Source organism: Fusarium oxysporum, chromosome 8 (genome assembly GCF_000149955.1).
Source record: "Fusarium oxysporum f. sp. lycopersici 4287 chromosome 8, whole genome shotgun sequence".
NCBI lineage: Eukaryota > Fungi > Ascomycota > Sordariomycetes > Hypocreales > Nectriaceae > Fusarium > Fusarium oxysporum.
This window is the reverse complement of record NC_030993.1, coordinates 2,136,005-2,154,337: the sequence shown is the minus strand read 5'-3', so window position 1 is coordinate 2,154,337 and position 18,333 is coordinate 2,136,005. Positions and strand designations below refer to the sequence as shown.

The 18,333-nt window shown below is 48.5% G+C and overlaps 7 protein-coding genes across 8 annotated transcripts; 5 read left to right on the top strand and 2 right to left on the bottom strand.

Moving 5' to 3' along the window:
* Window positions 1–41: 41 nt before the first annotated feature.
* FOXG_03329 (uncharacterized protein) lies at window positions 42–3,449 on the top strand. Its single transcript, XM_018381011.1, has one exon. It carries the CDS (start codon window positions 1,305–1,307, stop codon window positions 3,156–3,158), a length of 1,854 nt encoding a protein of 617 aa, XP_018237412.1. The 5' UTR covers window positions 42–1,304; the 3' UTR covers window positions 3,159–3,449.
* A 96-nt stretch (window positions 3,450–3,545) lies between these two features.
* FOXG_03328 (uncharacterized protein) lies at window positions 3,546–5,610 on the top strand. The gene is made up of 2 exons (XM_018381010.1): window positions 3,546–4,927; window positions 4,978–5,610. The coding sequence occupies exons 1-2, from the start codon at window positions 3,592–3,594 to the stop codon at window positions 5,172–5,174; spliced, it is 1,533 nt and encodes a 510-aa protein (XP_018237411.1). The 5' UTR covers window positions 3,546–3,591; the 3' UTR covers window positions 5,175–5,610.
* Window positions 5,611–5,746: 136 nt separating this feature from the next.
* On the top strand, window positions 5,747–8,395 carry FOXG_18533 (uncharacterized protein; the record flags this gene model as incomplete). Its single annotated transcript, XM_018398652.1, has 1 exon — window positions 5,747–8,395. One exon carries the CDS (start codon window positions 5,747–5,749, stop codon window positions 8,393–8,395), a length of 2,649 nt encoding a protein of 882 aa, XP_018237410.1.
* Window positions 8,396–9,062: 667 nt separating this feature from the next.
* FOXG_03326 (uncharacterized protein) lies at window positions 9,063–10,533 on the top strand. The gene is made up of 2 exons (XM_018381009.1): window positions 9,063–9,570; window positions 9,625–10,533. Exons 1-2 carry the CDS (start codon window positions 9,183–9,185, stop codon window positions 10,314–10,316), a joined length of 1,080 nt encoding a protein of 359 aa, XP_018237409.1. The 5' UTR covers window positions 9,063–9,182; the 3' UTR covers window positions 10,317–10,533.
* On the bottom strand, window positions 10,252–12,177 carry FOXG_03325 (uncharacterized protein). Its single transcript, XM_018381008.1, has 2 exons — window positions 11,617–12,177; window positions 10,252–11,562 (listed from the first exon to the last, which is right to left on the bottom strand). Exons 1-2 carry the CDS (start codon window positions 11,695–11,697, stop codon window positions 10,582–10,584), a joined length of 1,062 nt encoding a protein of 353 aa, XP_018237408.1. The 5' UTR covers window positions 11,698–12,177; the 3' UTR covers window positions 10,252–10,581.
* A 571-nt stretch (window positions 12,178–12,748) lies between these two features.
* FOXG_03324 (phosphatidylinositol 3-kinase) lies at window positions 12,749–17,298 on the top strand. 2 transcript variants are annotated; one of them, XM_018381006.1, is made up of 4 exons: window positions 12,749–12,962; window positions 13,017–13,103; window positions 13,160–13,261; window positions 13,308–17,298. In XM_018381006.1, the coding sequence occupies exons 1-4, from the start codon at window positions 12,886–12,888 to the stop codon at window positions 15,790–15,792; spliced, it is 2,751 nt and encodes a 916-aa protein (XP_018237406.1). In that variant the 5' UTR covers window positions 12,749–12,885; the 3' UTR covers window positions 15,793–17,298. The 2 variants fall into 2 exon arrangements, with proteins under 2 accessions (XP_018237406.1, XP_018237407.1); XM_018381007.1 differs by having other exon boundaries at window positions 12,757–12,962; window positions 13,160–17,298.
* On the bottom strand, window positions 13,186–18,192 carry FOXG_03323 (mitochondrial trans-2-enoyl-CoA reductase). Its single transcript, XM_018381005.1, has 2 exons — window positions 17,176–18,192; window positions 13,186–17,125 (listed from the first exon to the last, which is right to left on the bottom strand). Exons 1-2 carry the CDS (start codon window positions 17,364–17,366, stop codon window positions 16,057–16,059), a joined length of 1,260 nt encoding a protein of 419 aa, XP_018237405.1. The 5' UTR covers window positions 17,367–18,192; the 3' UTR covers window positions 13,186–16,056.
* Between the last annotated feature and the right edge of the window lie 141 nt (window positions 18,193–18,333).

The following is an 18,333-nucleotide window of genomic DNA, read 5'->3' as shown; positions in this document are numbered from 1 at the left end:
GTGATAGAGACGAACAGGGAGGGGATCCTCTGCCATGCCATGCCCTGCTGTGCGAGTAAATTCTTTCAGCGCCAAGACGAGTTGTACACAGCCTTTTCGGCCAAGTTGAATGCTGATTGCCCACTGTATCTGGGCTGACAAGTCAAGTGGCGGACTAACTTGAGCTGGGGGGACCCGTTTACATTTACATATTATCACAACGTCCGCTCCGCTGGGCTTCATGTATTGCCTCTTCATTCCTCTTGGTCTTTGCTTCGTGCCGTTTACGGTGGTTTTTTTCCCCCTGTTTTATTTTTATCTTTTTCTTCTTTCGTCCTCTGGACCATTGAAACATTCTTCGCTGAGGCTGGCCACTCTCTACCTCAATCCGCCTGACAAGACTGCTTTCGTCACTGTCGACCACTGTTCACCGGTTCTCGCCCTCGTGTTTGTCTCTGCTTGGGGTTTCGGGTCTCAGAACAGGTTGAAACATTGAAAAACAACCGTTTCCCGCTTGGCTTCGATTGTTATTGTTTCCTCCGGTCGATCATTCATTATTTGGGTATTGTCTTGTGTGTTGCGACAAAGCGCCTCAATTCCTACCTCACTTATTCCATTCACTATCATTCTACTCGCGCAAGCGCCCAAACGTCAACGTCGATCGTCTTAAACGCCTGCCTTTATCGATTGGCCTGTGTCTCAATTCGCCCTTGCCCTTCACTTACTCGCGGCAATTGACATCGACCCGTTCTTTACCGCTGATCCAAATCCGCCCAAAGTTGGAGATCGTCAGCCTGGCCTGCTTTCTTTCCAACTGCAACTGAGAACATCATCACCTTGTGGACGAGGTGAAGACGACTTGGACTTCCTACGTCATTGAGAACTGCCTTGTAGCGACAGTGATCAATACCCAAGTCAGCCTTGTTCTCCGCGGATCGTTTATTGTTCTTTGCCTTCGCGCTGCGTTACATTTTGTGTTGAACACACCTTCACCAGCACCAAATCTCCCAAGTCACCACTGAACATCTCGCTCGCCGATCACGATTTATCGACACAAGCGCCAAGTCAATCATTTGTTTACCATCATGTTCTGACACCAAAGAGCGAACACAAGGAGGAACAGCATACACCTACTTTCTTTAAAACCACCACTGACCTCTTGACTCTTATTCGGGACCTTTTGTTCGTCGCACAATTATATTGTCCATCATTCATTCACAGCGAACTGCGAATTCTCCCTCTTTATTCGCCCAAAGAACCGGATAAAAAGAAGCCGACTCTCATTTCCTACTACACTTGCTCCCAGAGAGCAACTACTTAACAAGATGGATTTCACACGGCGCAGGATCGCCGATATCAGCTCATACATACCAACATCAACCCTCAAATCTCGTGGCGAAGCCGTTCCTGCAGATGCTGAGGCAACTCCAAACTATCACTCAAATCTCGATGGTGTAAACCAACCTATGAATTTACTTTTTAAAGATGCCTTGTGGTGGACCTTGGGCATCATGGCCCTTGTTGTTCTGTCCATCAGAATAATTGAGATCCTGTGGATGAGACTCCGACAGGTGTCTGCCATGAACGTGTCCGGCTCCAAACAAGCGTACTGGAGGATATCTCAATGGAGCTGGATGCCAAACGTCAAGAAGAACCTCATATACGCTCCTCTGTGGAACAAACGCCACAACCGAGAGTTCAAGCTATCCTCTGCTATTAGCATGGGAACCCTTCCTTCGCGACTTCACTTCATCATCCTCTTCATCTACCTGGGCAGCAACTTCGCCTATATGTTCGTCCTCAACTGGCACAATGAGAACAAGCTTGCTTTCTGTGCCGAGTTACGAGGCCGCTCAGGAACCTTGGCGCTTGTCAACATGGTGCCCTTGATCATTTTCGCTGGGCGCAACAACCTCCTCATTGGCCTGCTCAAGATCAGTTTCGACACCTACAATCTTCTACATCGATGGATGGGTCGTATGTGGTCTCGAGTCTATATCCACACTATCGCCTGGCTCATCGTCGCCGTGGATGACTTGGGTTGGGGTGGTGTTGGCCATAAACTTTCCCATGGACTTTTTGAAGGCTCGGGAGCCGTTGGCACGGTTGCTATGACCTTCCTCCTTCTGCTTTCCGTTTCGCCTTTGCGTCATGCCTTTTACGAGACTTTCCTCAACGTTCACATTGTCCTAGCCTTCGTTGCCTTCGTCGCTACGTGGATTCACTGTGCTTCGTCTGCACTCAAAGGTGGCCTACCTCAACTTCCCTGGATCATGGCCATCATGGCCATCTGGTTCGCCGACCGCCTCGCTCGTATGCTCCGGATTGTCTTCGTCAACTGGTCTTCCAAGGGATGGACTGATGCGGTGTGCGAGGCTATGCCCGGCAACGTCACTCGAGTCACCCTCCACTTACCCCGATATGTCGATATTGAGCCTGGCACTCACGCATACCTACGCTTTTGGGGTCTTTGTGCCTGGGAGAGCCATCCTTTCTCTATCTGCTGGGTCAATCATGTTCGCGATAACAGCTTACCAATTGCGGAAAAGGATCCTCTCCACGCAGTCGACAGGTCAGCCATGACTACTACAGTCTCTTTCCTGATTGGAGCCCAGACAGGTTTCACTAAGAAGCTCTTCGACCGTGCCTCCAGATGCCCGCGAGGTCTCCGTATCAAGGCTGCGATGGAAGGTCCCTACGCCGGACATAACAGCCTTGATTCATATGGCCATGCAGTCCTCTTTGCCGGCTCGACTGGAATTACTCACCAAATCTCGTACATTCGCCATCTCCTCGAAGGATACAACCAGGGCACTACTGCTGCTCGACGCATCACACTTGTCTGGATTATCCGCGAATACGAATCTCTCGAGTGGGTGCGGCCCTACATGGATACGATTCTTCGTATTCCAAACCGAAAAGACATACTCCGCATCCAGATCTTCGTCACCCGTCCTCAGAACCCACGCGATATTGTCAGTGCTAGCGCCACGGTGCGTATGTTCCCAGGACGGCCAAACGTTCCCCTCATCCTGGCCCGAGAGGTGCAAGAGCAGATGGGTGCCATGTGCGTCACAGTCTGTGGCCCTGGTGCTCTTGCTGATGATGTTCGGGGTGCTGCCCGAGCAGTGCAGGGCTCAACCGTGGTGGACTTTGTAGAAGAAAGCTTTACGTGGTAAACTGCAACGAGAGTGGTGGAAGTAATCAAGAGGTTTCCGTTCGAACTGTACATACTTACGGCAAGTGGGGGTTATTTCATGGAGGGAGGTTGATATCATGGACAATCATAGCGTAAAAGCGTTTCCATAAAGCGATCGTATTATTAGAGATCTTAAGAGAACTATCACTGGGACGAACCACATTTTTGTTTATATTAGTGACATGTTAAACTATAATCCAGGACGTGGGAGCACCATGTACTTATTACCATACCCGGTCCCTTAATTGATGAGGCTCAGGCAAACCTAGCACATGTGATTTCCACCCAATTAAGGTTCCGTTGTCAGATCCAAAGGTGTGGAGAACTGAGTTGCTCTCTCCTTCCCCGTCCCTGCCTGCCCCACCAACGTCTTCTCTCAGGGCAGGTGGGTTTCAAAGTTCACTGTACGTTTAATGGAAAGAAGTACGTACCTGCCTCACGTCGCGTTTACCATCACCAAGTACGCGATTTGTGCCACAACTAAACCTTTTCAACTTCAACAAAGCGCCAAGATATTACAAGTCCTCAACGGATGCAAGAGCATAGCTGGATTGGATTCTAAATTTAATACCTACATTTGTACGACTTGCCCTATTGTACGAATGCCTACTCGAACACATGATTCCCCGTCGCATTCGCGATCGCCGTCGCCGCCCTCAAGAGCGACACCAGCGCATCGAAATTTAGCAGTCAGAGAACGGGATTCAAGTCGCTCCGCATCTGGATCCAAGAGGAAGAGAGCGGACACAAGAAACGGAGAACCCGCGAGCCATCGAAGACGGACCGTTGAACCTACAGCGGGCAGCGAAGACGACGACGATGATGACGATATCTACGATCCTGACCAGCCACTGGAGGAGCGCCGCAGAGTCCAACAGGGGTTCAGAGATTTACTTCGCGATGTGACAGAGAACACTGAGGAATACCTACAAGGGGACTCGCGAGGGCTTCATGAGGCCATTCTCCGCGCCGATGAACTATCGAAGAAAGTGCGACAGACTACAGAAGCAACGATTGACTCACGGCTACTTGTTAGCACTACCGATTTATCTTACCGAAAGACTTTGAGACTCACACAAGGCAGTCTTTCTCAAGGCATCGATGTTGATGAGTTTGTTTCAAAATGCATCACATATATGAGACATGGTCGAGGAATTATGGATGATGATGCACCCGAGCTCTCGAGCACCCAACGTCAAAGAAGAAGGACCACAAGAGGTGATGAAGATGGTGAGGAAGACATCGGTGATGAGGGCGATATGATGAACTGGCCGCATCTTGGCCGTTTTGCCAGCTTACCTTATATCAGGCGTCCCGCCCTCCCCGGGTTCCTCCTTGGACCTCTGTCAGTCGAGAAGAAGGCTCGCAAGATTGCAAAGCGAAGTGCCCCGTTCAGACCTAACAATCTGACTGAGACGCGTCCCGAAGTGCTCAATGTCGAGGATCTGGCCAAGAAGGAGAACGATCTCACCGCGATTTGCGGCAAGATTCTCCATCAATTACAAACTCTCCAGGCGAACATTCAAGAAACTGTGGCGGACCTGATTGATGAAAATATGGACGATGAGGAACAGACCAGAATTATGCATCAACATGGCCTTCGGAGCACCGGCGGCATTGATTTGATGCGGTTTGTTGTGAATCCCAAATCATTCGGCCAAACCATCGAGAACATGTTCTACGTCAGCTTCCTTGTCAGAGACGGCAGAGTGAAGATCGATTTCGATGAATTCGATTTACCAGCGCTTGGTTAGTTAATCATGGCCGGGACGTCTGAAACTCGCTAACTCGATCTTTAGAAATCATAGACAGAGATGTCGAGGCAGAGGAAGGAGAACCGACACGACACGGGGCAGCGAAACACCAAGCAATTCTTTCCATGGACATGGAGACCTGGCAGGACATCATTGACACATTCGACCTCAAGGAGCCCATGATTGCTCACAGAAAGGAGGTGACGACTTCGGGACCTGGTGCGCGGGGTTGGTATAGCTGAGTGGGAAAGGGGAAGCATGAACAAACATGTCGAGTCTTTCAAATCCATGATTCATTGTCATGAAACACACGAGATAACCTTGTTTGCATGTGAGATACCTATCAGGCAGTGGTTCGGAGATGGCCGGCATGGTGTTGTGCACAGGCCGTTAGCAAACAACCTGTTTTCTTTGTTCTTGTTCTTCCCCGACAGCAGAGGTCGGGGTAGTAATGAAGAAAGGCTCGATTGGCGGCGATGAGCCTTTGTGCAAGACTGCCTGTGCACGGCAAAAGGTGTGCGCCTCGTTTTATTTCTGACACATTGCAGATATTGTCAAAGAGAAGCGTCCGATTCAAAGAATCTGAATAGACAAAGGCATCCACACAGCTGCAAGCCGCTTATTTAACCCCTTCAAAACTCCCACCCACTCCTCGTGTCCTTTGATCGAGTGCCAGCGACTGTTTCGATAATCCTTTTCACATTGTTGCAGGGCAAAATCAGCTGCTTTTGCCACATTAACCCAGGAATCGTGTAGCAACTTTCTCACACATCCATATTCAATTCCACCTTTGTTAAATACCCAGGCAGTCAAGATGTCGGTTACTAATCCCTTCATCGAATTTGAAAAGGACCTCGACGTTCGAATTGCCGAAACAGGTGTGAAATGGAATCATAAGAAGGACAACCTCGCGTCAAGTCTAGATCGATTTTACGAAAAAGAATGTCTCAAAGAGCCTTCCAAATTTCCAAAGATGGCCCTCAACGTCATGCAGGCTTTGAAAAAGACGGCCCATAGTTCGCTCGATGACCTGCTTGAATGGGTCTATGCCACACAACGGAGTCAGGACGATGAGTCCAAGCGCCAGATCAAAGATCTGGTACAGTGTATCGATGATTATTATCAGAGTCAGAAGTCACGAATCGAGAGCGAAAAGCGTCTCACAGAACAGCGGTTGCTCGTGATGGAGAAGAGCAGGCTCCCTAACCCTGCATCAAGCCCTGAGCAAAAAAAGCCCATACAAAAACGTGTAACTTCCGCGTTAAACCGTGTTGGCAGTGCTGGGAAGGCTTTCGAGCGTGCCAAAGCTACTGAGAGGATCATACGTAGCCAACAGGCCAATGGGCAGCCAAGACCCTCTCGCCATCCTCGTCATCGTCATCGGAGAGAGAATGCTATAAGCACGGAAAAGACCTTGAATCGCCTAAACGAGAACGCAGCTATTTCTAGGAAGACGTCGCTGTGCAAACGATCGCAAACTTATGGTAGTCCGAAAGGACTGGCTCATCGCACCTCCATGACGGCCCCTAGACTGCCCACAGCGATCCGGCCCCAAAAGCGGTACACAGCAAGCTCTCTATCGCAAGAGTTCAATGCTTCCGAGTTGCAACGTGACGAGCCTGACGATGTTCCTGATAAGATATACGCAAAACCTTTTCTAGAGCAGGAGCTTGTCGCTGCTCAGGGTCACGGGCATCCTCGCATAGACAAGGAACTTCTCATAGACGACGCATTTGTTCTTGGACAACAACTCAATGAAGAGTTCAGTACCATATCCTCTCCGGCTGATGCTGAAGACTCGGATGGCGGGGATACCCAAGTCGAAGAAATGGCCGAGGAGGGAAAAAGGCAACAGAAGAGGGTTGGGGACACTCCCTTGAGAGAAGCTGAGGATGAGACCAAGGAGCACGATGAACTCAACGACAAGCTCGAAATAAAGAATGGGGGCGTTGAGCATCAGACTGCTCATCTTCAAGAGAAACCTCAATCTGGGCCTGATGGCACCATCATGCTTTCACCCAAAATGGCAATAAAGCTCTGGAAAATCCTCTTGGAAAACAATGAGCGCGTCGATTTTGCAATATCAAAATGCGAAAACCTAGAAAAGTGCGACATCAATGAGAATTCCATGAAAGAACTAATTGATATCTGGGTACCGGCAATAAAGGATCACCATTGTAAATTTAAGAAGATCAAGAGTTTCTTTGCTGACATCGCTCGCCATGTGCTCGATATCGATCTTCCTCCAAACGCGGCGCAGACATCGGAAGCCTCTAAATCTAGGTCTGGCTACTCAGAAACCTCTGCAGGCATGGAAAGCTCTCAATGTTTGTCAACTGCGCCTTCCAGCGGATCTCGCGACAGCTTCCTTAGCAATAAAGACCATGACGGTGACGATCTAGAGGTGAACGCAAGTAGCGAACCGAAGCGTCCTGTTTTTCCAGACAGCGAGTCAGTGGCAAGCTTGAGACCTGGATGTTCTCGGGAGCTCAGTGCTTGGCAGCAAAAGATCAAGAAGAACAGAGAGTCCGTGAGCCGAGGCCCTTACCTGAGCCCTCCTTCGTCCGCTGGAACGCAATATTACACAACGCCGCAAAGCAGCCCGAGAGACGGAGACTCACCCAAGAAGTGGTGGATTAGTCCTAAGGAGGAGAACACTCCACAGAAGGACAGTGATGATGAGAAGGAGGTTGTTTCTGAAGATGAGAAAGGAAACAGTCCTGTCAGAGACATGTCGAGCAACGGCACCGGTGAATCCTTAGACATACCTGAAGCATCTCAAGAGGCGAACACGCCAGCACCAGGGAATAGTGATGGCGGAGATGATCCAGATCCAGATCCTACTAAAGGGACTACTGTCGATAACGAGTCGTCACATCCCCTTGCACAATCATCAACAAAGGATTCTGGTATCTTCCAATCCTTAAAACTGGGGCTTAGGGTCTTGAGAATGCTGGTAGTGCTGTTTATAGCCAACCAGGTCTGGGCTTGGTGTCTTGTCATGAAATTTGTCTGTCAACTTCTCTCCTGGTCTTATCACCGTTTCATCAGGCGTAGGAACGTGGATAACGACGGCAAAGCACTGAAATTCCCCAACCCACCTTCGTATGTAAACGTGGGGTTTGTTTTCAACCATGCTTTCTTCCTGTTTGTTCTTGGCTGGTGGTTAGAGGTACGCCATGAAAGACACCTGTGGTATATTGCCAACGGCCAGACGAGGGACCATATGTTGACGTACATGGCGATACAACCGCCATGGGTATCAACTGCGTTCTCTTATTATACAAGCTCATTAGGGTATATCTTTGGGCTTCCGGAGGTATTGCTATCCTGGATGTTGGCCTTTCCGAATGTTATTATGCAGCTTCTGACTTCATTTTCAAGTTCATCGTGGGCGTGTTTCACAGATGTCGTTGGAAGTGCAACCTTAGTAATCAGGACATACAAACTGGCAGGTGGCTAATGAAAAGAATAGTGGGTGGGTTTTCTGGATTATTGTTTTTGTTTGTTAACAGTCGCTTTCGATTATATATATGTGTATTACTTTTGCGTGGTGTTGGGTCGAGGCTTGGACCTAATGTTCACTTGGTCTGAAGAGTGGAGTCCAAGTTGTCTAAACAGTATAATATTATATTGAGTGATGAATTATTTACATTTACAACCATGATATCCGAAACCAACGAGCTTCCACATAATTCAGCTGAATTCGATTGTTTGACCGCTACGACGGATTTAACGAGGGTATGCAGAAAACATACGCGTACCGTAGAGTCCTGATTGAGCCGAGGTTCAACTCTTATATCGGGCTCTCGGGACGAAGTAACATGCCGGATGGATCAAGCTAACGTTGAAATGATATTTGGAATCAATCAATTGTGAGCTGCTAGCAACTTTGACAGTATTAATCCGATTTGCCAGGGAACCTTTTAGCTAGGTACATGGTAGATAAGAGAATTGAATAGGTTACCTATGCTGCATCCCAGTCTAAATGCAGCGTATTGCAGTATTTGGAATATCAGCACTCACATGTTGCTCAATTGTATCCACTTTTGATGCTTGAATTAGCAGTCCCGATTTCCAGGGTCTTGGGCCAACTCAGCCAGAGTCGGCCGATTGATTGCAATGGATGGATCGGAATGTTGATGTCATTGAAGAAATGCAAAGACTAATTCTATTCTCAACTGGAATATTACCAATTCAAGTTCAGGGTCCGCCTCGACATTGGATGACAATTAATTACCTTGGTCGTGATGATACGTCTGACGTCTCGAATTCAATACTTAAACGTCAACACATCCAGATTATTCCAGCACCAACAGCAACAAAGATTCTTTCGACTCTCACGTGCATTTAAACATACTCCAACACACGACTTCAACGTCATACATCTTCAACCTCGTATTGCGACATCATCAATCAAAAGACCCAAACTCACAACCTCTCTCACTCTACCAGCACAGAAACACAACCTCAGCACACAATCAGAAACGTCCAACTCAGCAGAAATGTCGTCCAAACTCATCCCTTCAGACCCTGATCATGTCATGGTCATTCGCAATGTCACCCCCAACATTGCCACCTTCTCAGTCCCCTTTTCACGATTCGGAAAAGTCAAGATTGGTGGCCGAGGTACTCTTGGTATGCTCTTCCATTCATAAGAGGTAACTTCAGCGCGATACTGACGCTCGATAGTCAAGCTCACTTCAGGAGGCCTGGCCATCTTCTCACCAGTCGCACTCACCAAAGCCACCCAAGCTAAAGTCATGGAGATGGGAGGCGATGTCCGCTATATCGTTGCTCTTGACTATGAGCACCACATCTTCATTTCTGAGTGGAAAAAGGAGTATCCCTCGGCCAAGATCATCGGCCCAGAGGGTCTGCCAGAAAAGCGCGCTAAGCAGACCGATGATCCCAAGATCAACGACGATGAGTTTGCTGTTGTCTTCAAGAAGGAAAACAAGCGGGAAATCAAGATTGACCCCGACTTCGATGCCGATTTCGACTATGAATACGTCGACGGCCACGCCAACCTTGAGATTGTCTTCTTTTACAAGCCTGAGCAAGTCCTGATCCAGGCCGATCTTCTCTTCAACCTACCCCCCACCGAGCAGTACAGCAAAGTGCCCGAATCAGAATTGCCCGCAGATGGAGCTGTTGGCAAGCTCTTCGCTTGTGTTCAGAACCCCCGTGGCGATACCAAGTGGTTACAGAGATTCAACTGGTATCTCCTCGCCAAGAACCGTGAGAGTTTCAACGACAGCATGGCACAGATCGCCAAGTGGGACTTTCATACCATGATTCCTTGCCATGGAGATGTTTTGGAGGGAGATGGAAAGGAAGTGTTTATAAAGGTGTTTGACTGGCATCTCCAGGGACACAAATAGACGTAAAGGATGATGAGATGATGATGATGTACGAGCAGAGCATAGAGGAGGAGTTGGGGAGTGAAGTACAAATATTTGTAGTAATTTGTAATAATACTGTACATATATCTGAGAAATTATTTGTTCAATAGGCCGACCAGTCTGATAGTCTTCCGATAATGCAACACTATATAATTTCAGGATTGTAATACCATGTACTGACTGGCCTCAAGAGAGTATAATGGTTTGAAATTTCAAAAAAATTGACTAAACATGGGGTATAATACTATTTTGAAGCCGAAACTCCAGTATTGCAACAATCATCCATGCATTTACTTTTGCCCTTACCCAGTGTACGCCTTTTAACACCTTCGCTTCTATCCGTCGCGATCTCATCGGACATGAACTCTCGATTGCGCGACGACTCTGCAGCAGAAATATTCGACTGCTTCCTCACTCTTTCTAAATGTGTAGCATCAGGGGTAGCTGATGGTTGTGTCGATTGTTTCCTTGACGGAGGCTCGGGCTCCATCTCTACAAATCCAAACACAGGATGTTCGGCACTGATCAATTCACCTCCTTTGTGAACGTAGTCGCTGAGTTTCCCGAGTATAACAAACTCAACCTTGAGTTTTACCGAGTAGGCCACTGCCTTGATGCCCTGTTGCCATAGGAAATTGTTGGTAAAGCTTACGGCGAGGAGCGTGACATCGACTAGCACGATTCCCACGTTAATAGCAAACAGGTGCCAGATTATTCGAGGAGTCTGGTTTTCAGCTTCTTTTCTCTTGATGATCTTCATCGTTTTCCAAATGTAAAGGCCTGAAAGTAGGAAATCTTGAGCACAGAAGAATGCCAGCTGAACCTTTTGGACCTTGATGAATGCACCGTTGCGGTCGAGCTTTTGTTGCGTGCTGATAGCAAATAAAAGAACAGTAACTGCGCTGTGCCATATAATAGCATTGAGGATAATCATCCATTTCGTAACCTTCAAAATGGTGATGCTTTTGAAGAGCAAGTTGAGTCGAGAATGTAGAACAAGAGCTTGGCCGGTAGTCAGGAGTATCCAGCCAATGTCGTTTATGAGCATATTTGCAACGTCCCCTATAACATCGAAATAGCGAACCAACCAGCCACTCGCATACGGCAGCACACCGATGGAAGCCACAGCAAGACTCCATGAGAAGAGGTCGTTATGCCGCCTGGATGATGTCAAGATGAGGAGAAGCAGCTCGATGCCATTGTACAGCGAAATAGTGGCACAGGTCTATAGGGCGTGTTAAATGGAGTACTCGAGTATCGAATTCGACAGGGGTCGTACTATGACTATCATGGCCTCTGGGGTATATCTCCCCGAAGACGTAAACTTGGAGGCGGCATCGGTGCGTCTCGAAAGAGACATGTTGGCCTACTTTGGGCGAGCCGAGGTCGTGGCATGAGTTGAAACAGCAGGGAGCAATGCTCTAGAGAGAGAAAGCATTGAGTCCGAGAGTTGAAGGTTGTTGAGATTAGTTATGACGCCTCAAAAGGCCGCACGTGATAGGTCCTCTTAGACCTACAGGTGAAGGAGGCTCAGATGCTGGGGCTTGCTAGGCCAGGATACGAAATGCCTAAAGTTTTGGCGCATGTCCCTGAGGGATATCCATTGATTGATGGGGATGACAGTATGGTGTGGCTTCTAGGTTTGGGCTATGCGCTTTGAAGTTTGGGATGCGCCTAGCTATGCAGTATCCATGTCCGCTGAGACATGACTACGGATCGGGATATAAGTGCCGCAGAGGGTAGCTACGTAGTATGAAATGAACCAATGCTGGGGACTGGTCAATTTAGTCGGCCGACGGGAAGTATAAGAAAGTCTGGGGTCATTAGGCATCGACAATTGCCATTGCCATGTCTATGTTTGACTAAGGTATCCAGGGGCACTTATAAGGAAGCTCGACTAGCAATGCTACGTAGCATCTTGGTTGATATTCGGGAAATGAATCTTGACACATGCCGATGTTTGGTTGATGAAAATACGAGAACATGCTGTATCCCATCAATAGTTACTACAGACTGGGAAGTGAGTAGCCAAATAAAAAGCAAAAAAGTGTCAATCTTCAGTCCGGTAGTAGAGGTTCCGATGATGCGGTAACGGCGGCTGATCAAGGAACTAGCCACAAGAGGGAATTCATAGACAAGCAAATAAAAACATGGTTAGTGGCTCAGCCAATGATTGAGTTAGAAAGTACGTGAATAAAATAAACATTCCTGTTTCGATTGCTGATCGAGGAGGTCAATGAATCTTGGCTTTGAACAGTCAAAGTCTGTAGTGACTAAGGTACATATACTAAAGTAGTATGTGGAGTGCTAACCTGATCTGAGGTAGACCTTATGACGGGGCCCATGTGATCTTCTCCACAGTAGATGGAATAAGGTAGGCTGAGCTGTGAACGTCACTCTACGTTATCTTATCGCACCTCGACACCAGCCACTACGTACCTGCCTATGTTCAATAACGCAACTCAAAACCTTCAACACTAACAATAGCTCTCATTCTCTGCGCGCATCTCCACTTCTCTTCTATCTACACAGCATGACATAGCCTATCATGTCTGAGTACGGGCGTATGGACCCGTTCTCCTTTGCGGGTTCTAAGGACGTCCATCATCCTGTGACTATTCGCATGTAATGCCCCTCGAACCCCTCCATCATGGGAATACTGAAGCTGACTTTTGGCAGTATGAACCTTGAGGGCGACGAACCTCCTTTCAAGTACTCTACTCTTCTCGAGCGCCCCGACTTGCGCCACGCTGGGTCCAACATTAAGTGCGCGACATTGCCCACTACCCTGACTTTTGCGATAGACTAACAAGAGCTGTTAGCCCATACTCTGACCTTTATGTCACAGTGCAGATCTGGGCTGGATCAAAACCCTTGACTGTCCCTGTTCAGACCGCTTATAAACCTTTTCGATCCGAGCGAAAGTACGATACCCCCCGAATGTGATGGCGTACGTATTGACCAAGTTAGATGGAATGAGTGGCTACAGTTGCCTATCACATACGACTCCTTACCAGCGAACTCATGCTTGGCTATAACAGTGTGGGATCTATCACCGACTGGCGGCAAAGGGGCCATTGGCCATGCCATTCCGTTTGGCGGCACGACGCTGCCCATGTTTGACGAGGACAATCAAGTACAGAAGGGAAGACAAAAGTGTCTTGTTCACCGATACAAGAATGCAGACGGTACCGACAACTCAACAACGCCCGCGCTGGTTTCGACAAAGAAGAAAACAACGCGGAAAGGGGAAGTCCCTCCACTAGATAAGGATGCAGAGGAGTTAGAACGGATGGAGACCTTGTTCAAGAAACACGAGATGGGCGAGATCCCTCGGGTTGACTGGCTGGATCAGATGGTCTTTCGGAGCTTTGAGAAACGAGGCCTACAAGCTGCAAAATCGTCAATGAAAATGCTCCAGAGACAACGAGCTATCAACGGTGAGAACGATCCGGACAATCAAGATGGCGAAAACAAGGATGGACGCCCTGGACAGTCGACGTTCTTACTGAACGTGGAGCTGCCACGTTTCGATTTCCCTGTTGTCTTCGCTGACCACGAATACGATCCGCCCCCGATTTCAGCTTTCCAGAATCTCTCGGTTTCGCAGGCAAGCCTTGCAAATCGTCAGCCGGAGGTTCATTACGGCCCAGGTATCAATGCCGTGGGCGAGAGCTCTTCGGTACCTGGGAGACGGCTCATCAAAGTCTACGACCCTGAAGTTGGACACAGAGACAACCCTGCAGAGGCCAAGCATCGAAGACTATTCAGAAGCTCGTATAGGCACGGCATCATTGATAAGAACTTGAAGCCGAATGCCAAGGTTCGAGATGAGCTCAATCTCATAATGTCATATTCTCCAACTCATGTTCTCACCCCAGAGGAGGCAGATCTGGTATGGAAATTCCGTTACCACTTGACACGAGACAAGAGAGCGTTGACAAAGTTTGTCAAATCTGTCAACTGGAGAGATCAGGGCGAGGCGAGACAAGCTATTCAAGTTCTCGGGCGCTGGACTGCAATTGATGTTGACGATGCGCTGGAGCTCCTCGGACCATCCTTCGACAACTCTGCTGTGCGTTCGTACGCTGTAGACAGATTGCGAAAAGCCGACGACAAGGAACTTCTGCTTTATCTTCTTCAACTTGTTCAAGCGCTCAAGTATGAGCACATATCAGCAGATTCAGAAGAGGAAAGCAGTCAAGATTCATCCCTGGCCCGTTTCCTGATCCAGCGTGCGGCTGCCAACTTTTTGCTCGGCAACTATTTCCACTGGTATCTTATGGTTGAGTGTGACGATGCCAGCCCTGAGCAAGGGATCGATAACCGCAACATCTACCGCAAGGTCGCATACGACTTTATGGCCGAGCTTGTCAAGCAGCCAGATGGCCAGGAAACGCGCAAGACTCTTTTGCGCCAAGCAGAGTTAGTCGCTATTCTCTCGAGAATTGCTCAAGAGGTCAAAACGTCGAATGAATCCATTCCGAAGAAGGTCGACCGAGTTAAGCACTTTCTGGCTGATCCCAAGAACGAGTTGTTATCATTCGATCCGCCCTTACCGATGCCACTTGACCCTTCAGTACTGATTACGAGCATCATACCAGATCAAACAGTTGTGTTCAAGTCTTCACTAAACCCGTTCAAGTGCACCTTCAGGACAACAACTGGGAGCTCCTATGCCATTATCTTCAAGCTGGGCGATGATCTTAGACAGGATCAGCTTGTTATCCAGATCATCACTCTCATGGATCAACTGCTGCAGAAAGAGAACCTTGACCTCAAGCTGTCACCCTACAAGATCCTGGCGACAAGTACTTCTGCTGGCGCTTCGCAGTTTGTACAATCCCAAAGCTTGTCAAGCATCGCTAACAAGTTCAAAAACAACCCAGCTTTGGCCTACCTAAAGATTAACAATCCGGATGACAACCAACCTCTTGGCGTCCGACAAGAAACCCTGGACACGTACGTAAGATCTTGCGCAGGATACTGTGTCATCACTTATATCCTCGGCGTTGGCGATCGTCACCTGGAGAACTTGCTGCTTGCACCTGACGGCCACTTCTTCCATGCCGACTTCGGCTACATTCTTGGCAGAGATCCCAAGCCTTTCGCGCCTCTGATGAAGCTGTCCAAGGAGATGGTGGATTGCATGGGTGGCGTGAACTCAGAGTATTACAAGCAGTTCAAGCAGTACTGCTTCCTTGCGTTTACGGCACTACGCAAAAATTCAAATCTTATTCTTAATCTCTTTAGTCTCATGGTCGATGCCAACATCCCTGATATCCGACTTGAGCCTGATAAGGCAGTGCTCAAGGTCCGAGACCGTTTCCACTTGGAGTTGAGTGAAGAAGAGGCACTGAGTCACTTTGACCGGATCATTGAGGAAGCCCAAACATCTTACGCTCCTGTTGTCATTGACAAGCTGCATGAGTGGGCACAGGCTTTCAGGGCATAGAATGATTGCTGATGACACGGGCAAAAGGAGTTGGGGCGTTCATATAATATATATCAGCTTTGCTAGGCAATAAACCTGATCTGATTATTTGCATTTGTCATTCATTTCGTTGAGGGCTTGGATCTGTATACCCTTCGGACCATGGTTTAAGGAGTGGCTACTTATCACACTCTGCAGCGGTCTGGTTCACCTGTTCATAATGGAACAGCCAGCCCAGCCAATCACGATGTACGTTATACTCTTATTCACATATTTTTATCCCGCTTATGTCTCGCCAAATGTGAAGATACCCTTGCCCTTACGGAATCCCTCAAGGCCCTGCTGCACGGCATTGCGCAGAGTCTCCTCCTCTGTCTCCCAGTCCCACTTGACCTCCTCGATAGGGACGTCGCGGAACTGGCCAGATCGAATGAGCTGGAGAATATCGTTGATGGCATGTCTCCTGCCGGTAGGATCCTCCTCATTGAGTCTGCTGAGCCAAAAACCAAGGAAACGGACATCCTTGAAGATAAGGAGAGCGAGTGGTAGTGAGACTGGCTGCTTAGCCATGCCACCATAAGAGACCATAGTAGCGCCTTTGCCGAGCGATCGAGCGATTGTGGTGGCTGACTTGCCTCCAACACAGTTGAGGCCTAGACCGATTTCCTCACGACCCTTGCGGGTGATTTGTGCTAGTTGGTCCTTCCACTGGGGAGCTAGGAACTGGGTTTCGGTAACGACGACATCTGCGCCGAGGTCTTGGAGCTCTTTCTTCAACGCATTAGTCGCCCTGGGTGTTTCGCGATCGCGAATAACGTTGATGCTCCTCAAGCCCCAGAGCTTTCCAAACTGGATGGCAGCTCGTCCAACACCAGAGTTGGCGCCATTCTGAATGAACCACTGACCACTGCCAACTTCAAGGGGGCGCATGCCCATACCAGCTTGAAGACCAGCACTGGGTCCATAATGTCGCAGGATGCGGTAGGCGGTGCATGGGTTGACGCTCACGGTCGCGACTTGTGTAGGAGTCAAGCCCTCCTTATCGATCTTGATAAACTTATCGGCTTCAGCAATGGCATGTGTTCTCCAAGTACCGAACTGGCCGATGGCGGGGATGACCCAGTCGCCTTTCTGTAGCGAGGAAGAGGGTGAGCCTGTGGAAACGACCTCGAAAACACCTTCGTTACCGGGAATGGCGGAAGGTTCAGCGGTACCAATTAAGTTGGTGAAGGGAGGCATAGAGCCATAAACTCCCTGGACTGTGTTGACATCGGCGGGGTTGATGGGAGCGGCGAGAGTTCGGACGAGGACCGAATCCGAGGGAATAGAAGGGGAGACAGAGTGACTGTGAAGCCTATAGACAGTTGTTAGTCTTATCTACGGTGAGATATAAAATATACATACTTGAGAACTTTGGCTGGGTCTCCAGGCTTTGAGAAGACAAGAGCCTTAGCCTGTGTGTAGCCATAAGGACCCGACTTATATCGTGCGGCGATCATGGGAAGTCGGGTCATATGTTGAGCACTGAGCTTAGCCGAAGGCCTTGCAAGGCCTGAGGCGAGTGGCCTGAGGCGCAGACACTGCGAGCTAGACATTGTAATGAAGGTCTACAATCAATTGTCGAACTGAAATAAGAAAATTGATTACCTTTCCTCAATTGAGGTTGATGCTTGATTCAAGCTTGACGAAACAAGTTCAACCGAGCTCGGTTCAAAACGATTAAAGCTCTATGACGTGAAATGTTGACAAGCCAATTAGATTATGCGATTAAATGGAGCCGCACCCCTAGCCGGAGAAACAGAATTTCTGGACCTTGTGAAGATTCTGGAGGGTCCAAGTCCAAATTCGAGGCCCAAATCGTTTAATGTGGGTGGGATGATGGATCCATTCCCGCGTTTGTGGAACGCGGGGGCCTTCCTAGATCGGGAGATGTCGACGAGACGGGTAACACAAGAGATAAGATTGGGAATAGCGGCAGAGTTTCTACAGCTTGAATAGGGAACGAGAATTGTCTGGCTGCGCTAGCTTGGACTGTTCGTGAAGATTGAGGTACTTGACGATACTTCCCCTTATCATGACTCGCAATGGTGAGAAACGGCCCAGAGGGATCAGAGCCTTTTACTGCAAATGCTGGAGGTTGGTCCCAGGACTACCTTAGTAAAAAGGTAGATCACATAAACTTAGGTTGTTTCTCCTATGCACCATAAAGGGAGGATAGCCATAGTCCGATCTTGAATCGCTCTAACAGAGAAAAAGGCAAGACAATCAATCGTGCCGTGAGTGAAACATGTTTTAGTCTCTTGAGCGGGTTCCTGGTCTCCCGTGGAAACGCAATCCAGTCCAACCAAGAATTTCTTTCGGCTGCTCGAGTCGTATCGTTCGTCATGTTGAAACTGCGCCTCGAGTGCCAAGGTACTTGTGATGATAGATACGAGCTATCTGAAAGAGTAATCTCGGCAACAAGGCAGCTTGTGAATATGGTCAATGGTATAGCACTGTTGACAGATAACAGCTCGTCACAGTTATCGACATGGTACCGTTTGATATAGGCCCGGTTGAAAC

What these genes read in the sequence shown, in the direction of transcription:
- FOXG_03325 (XM_018381008.1), bottom strand. Translation starts at nt 11,697, where the DNA reads ATGTCTCTTTCGAGACGCACCGATGCCGCCTCCAAGTTTACGTCTTCG. An exon ending in CAGAGGCCATGATAGTCATA is followed by an intron (nt 11,563 to 11,616) that starts GTACGACCCCTG and finishes CACGCCCTATAG; the next exon opens with ACCTGTGCCACTATTTCGCT.
- FOXG_03328 (XM_018381010.1), top strand. Translation starts at nt 3,592, where the DNA reads ATGGAAAGAAGTACGTACCTGCCTCACGTCGCGTTTACCATCACCAAG. An exon ending in ATTCGATTTACCAGCGCTTG is followed by an intron (nt 4,928 to 4,977) that starts GTTAGTTAATCA and finishes CTCGATCTTTAG; the next exon opens with AAATCATAGACAGAGATGTC.
- FOXG_03326 (XM_018381009.1), top strand. Translation starts at nt 9,183, where the DNA reads ATGATACGTCTGACGTCTCGAATTCAATACTTAAACGTCAACACATCC. An exon ending in TGGTGGCCGAGGTACTCTTG is followed by an intron (nt 9,571 to 9,624) that starts GTATGCTCTTCC and finishes GACGCTCGATAG; the next exon opens with TCAAGCTCACTTCAGGAGGC.
- FOXG_03324 (XM_018381006.1), top strand. Translation starts at nt 12,886, where the DNA reads ATGTCTGAGTACGGGCGTATGGACCCGTTCTCCTTTGCGGGTTCTAAG. An exon ending in CATCCTGTGACTATTCGCAT is followed by an intron (nt 12,963 to 13,016) that starts GTAATGCCCCTC and finishes GACTTTTGGCAG; the next exon opens with TATGAACCTTGAGGGCGACG. An exon ending in CCTTTTCGATCCGAGCGAAA is followed by an intron (nt 13,262 to 13,307) that starts GTACGATACCCC and finishes TGACCAAGTTAG; the next exon opens with ATGGAATGAGTGGCTACAGT.
- FOXG_03323 (XM_018381005.1), bottom strand. Translation starts at nt 17,366, where the DNA reads ATGTCTAGCTCGCAGTGTCTGCGCCTCAGGCCACTCGCCTCAGGCCTT. An exon ending in GACCCAGCCAAAGTTCTCAA is followed by an intron (nt 17,126 to 17,175) that starts GTATGTATATTT and finishes AACTGTCTATAG; the next exon opens with GCTTCACAGTCACTCTGTCT.
- FOXG_03329 (XM_018381011.1), top strand. Translation starts at nt 1,305, where the DNA reads ATGGATTTCACACGGCGCAGGATCGCCGATATCAGCTCATACATACCA.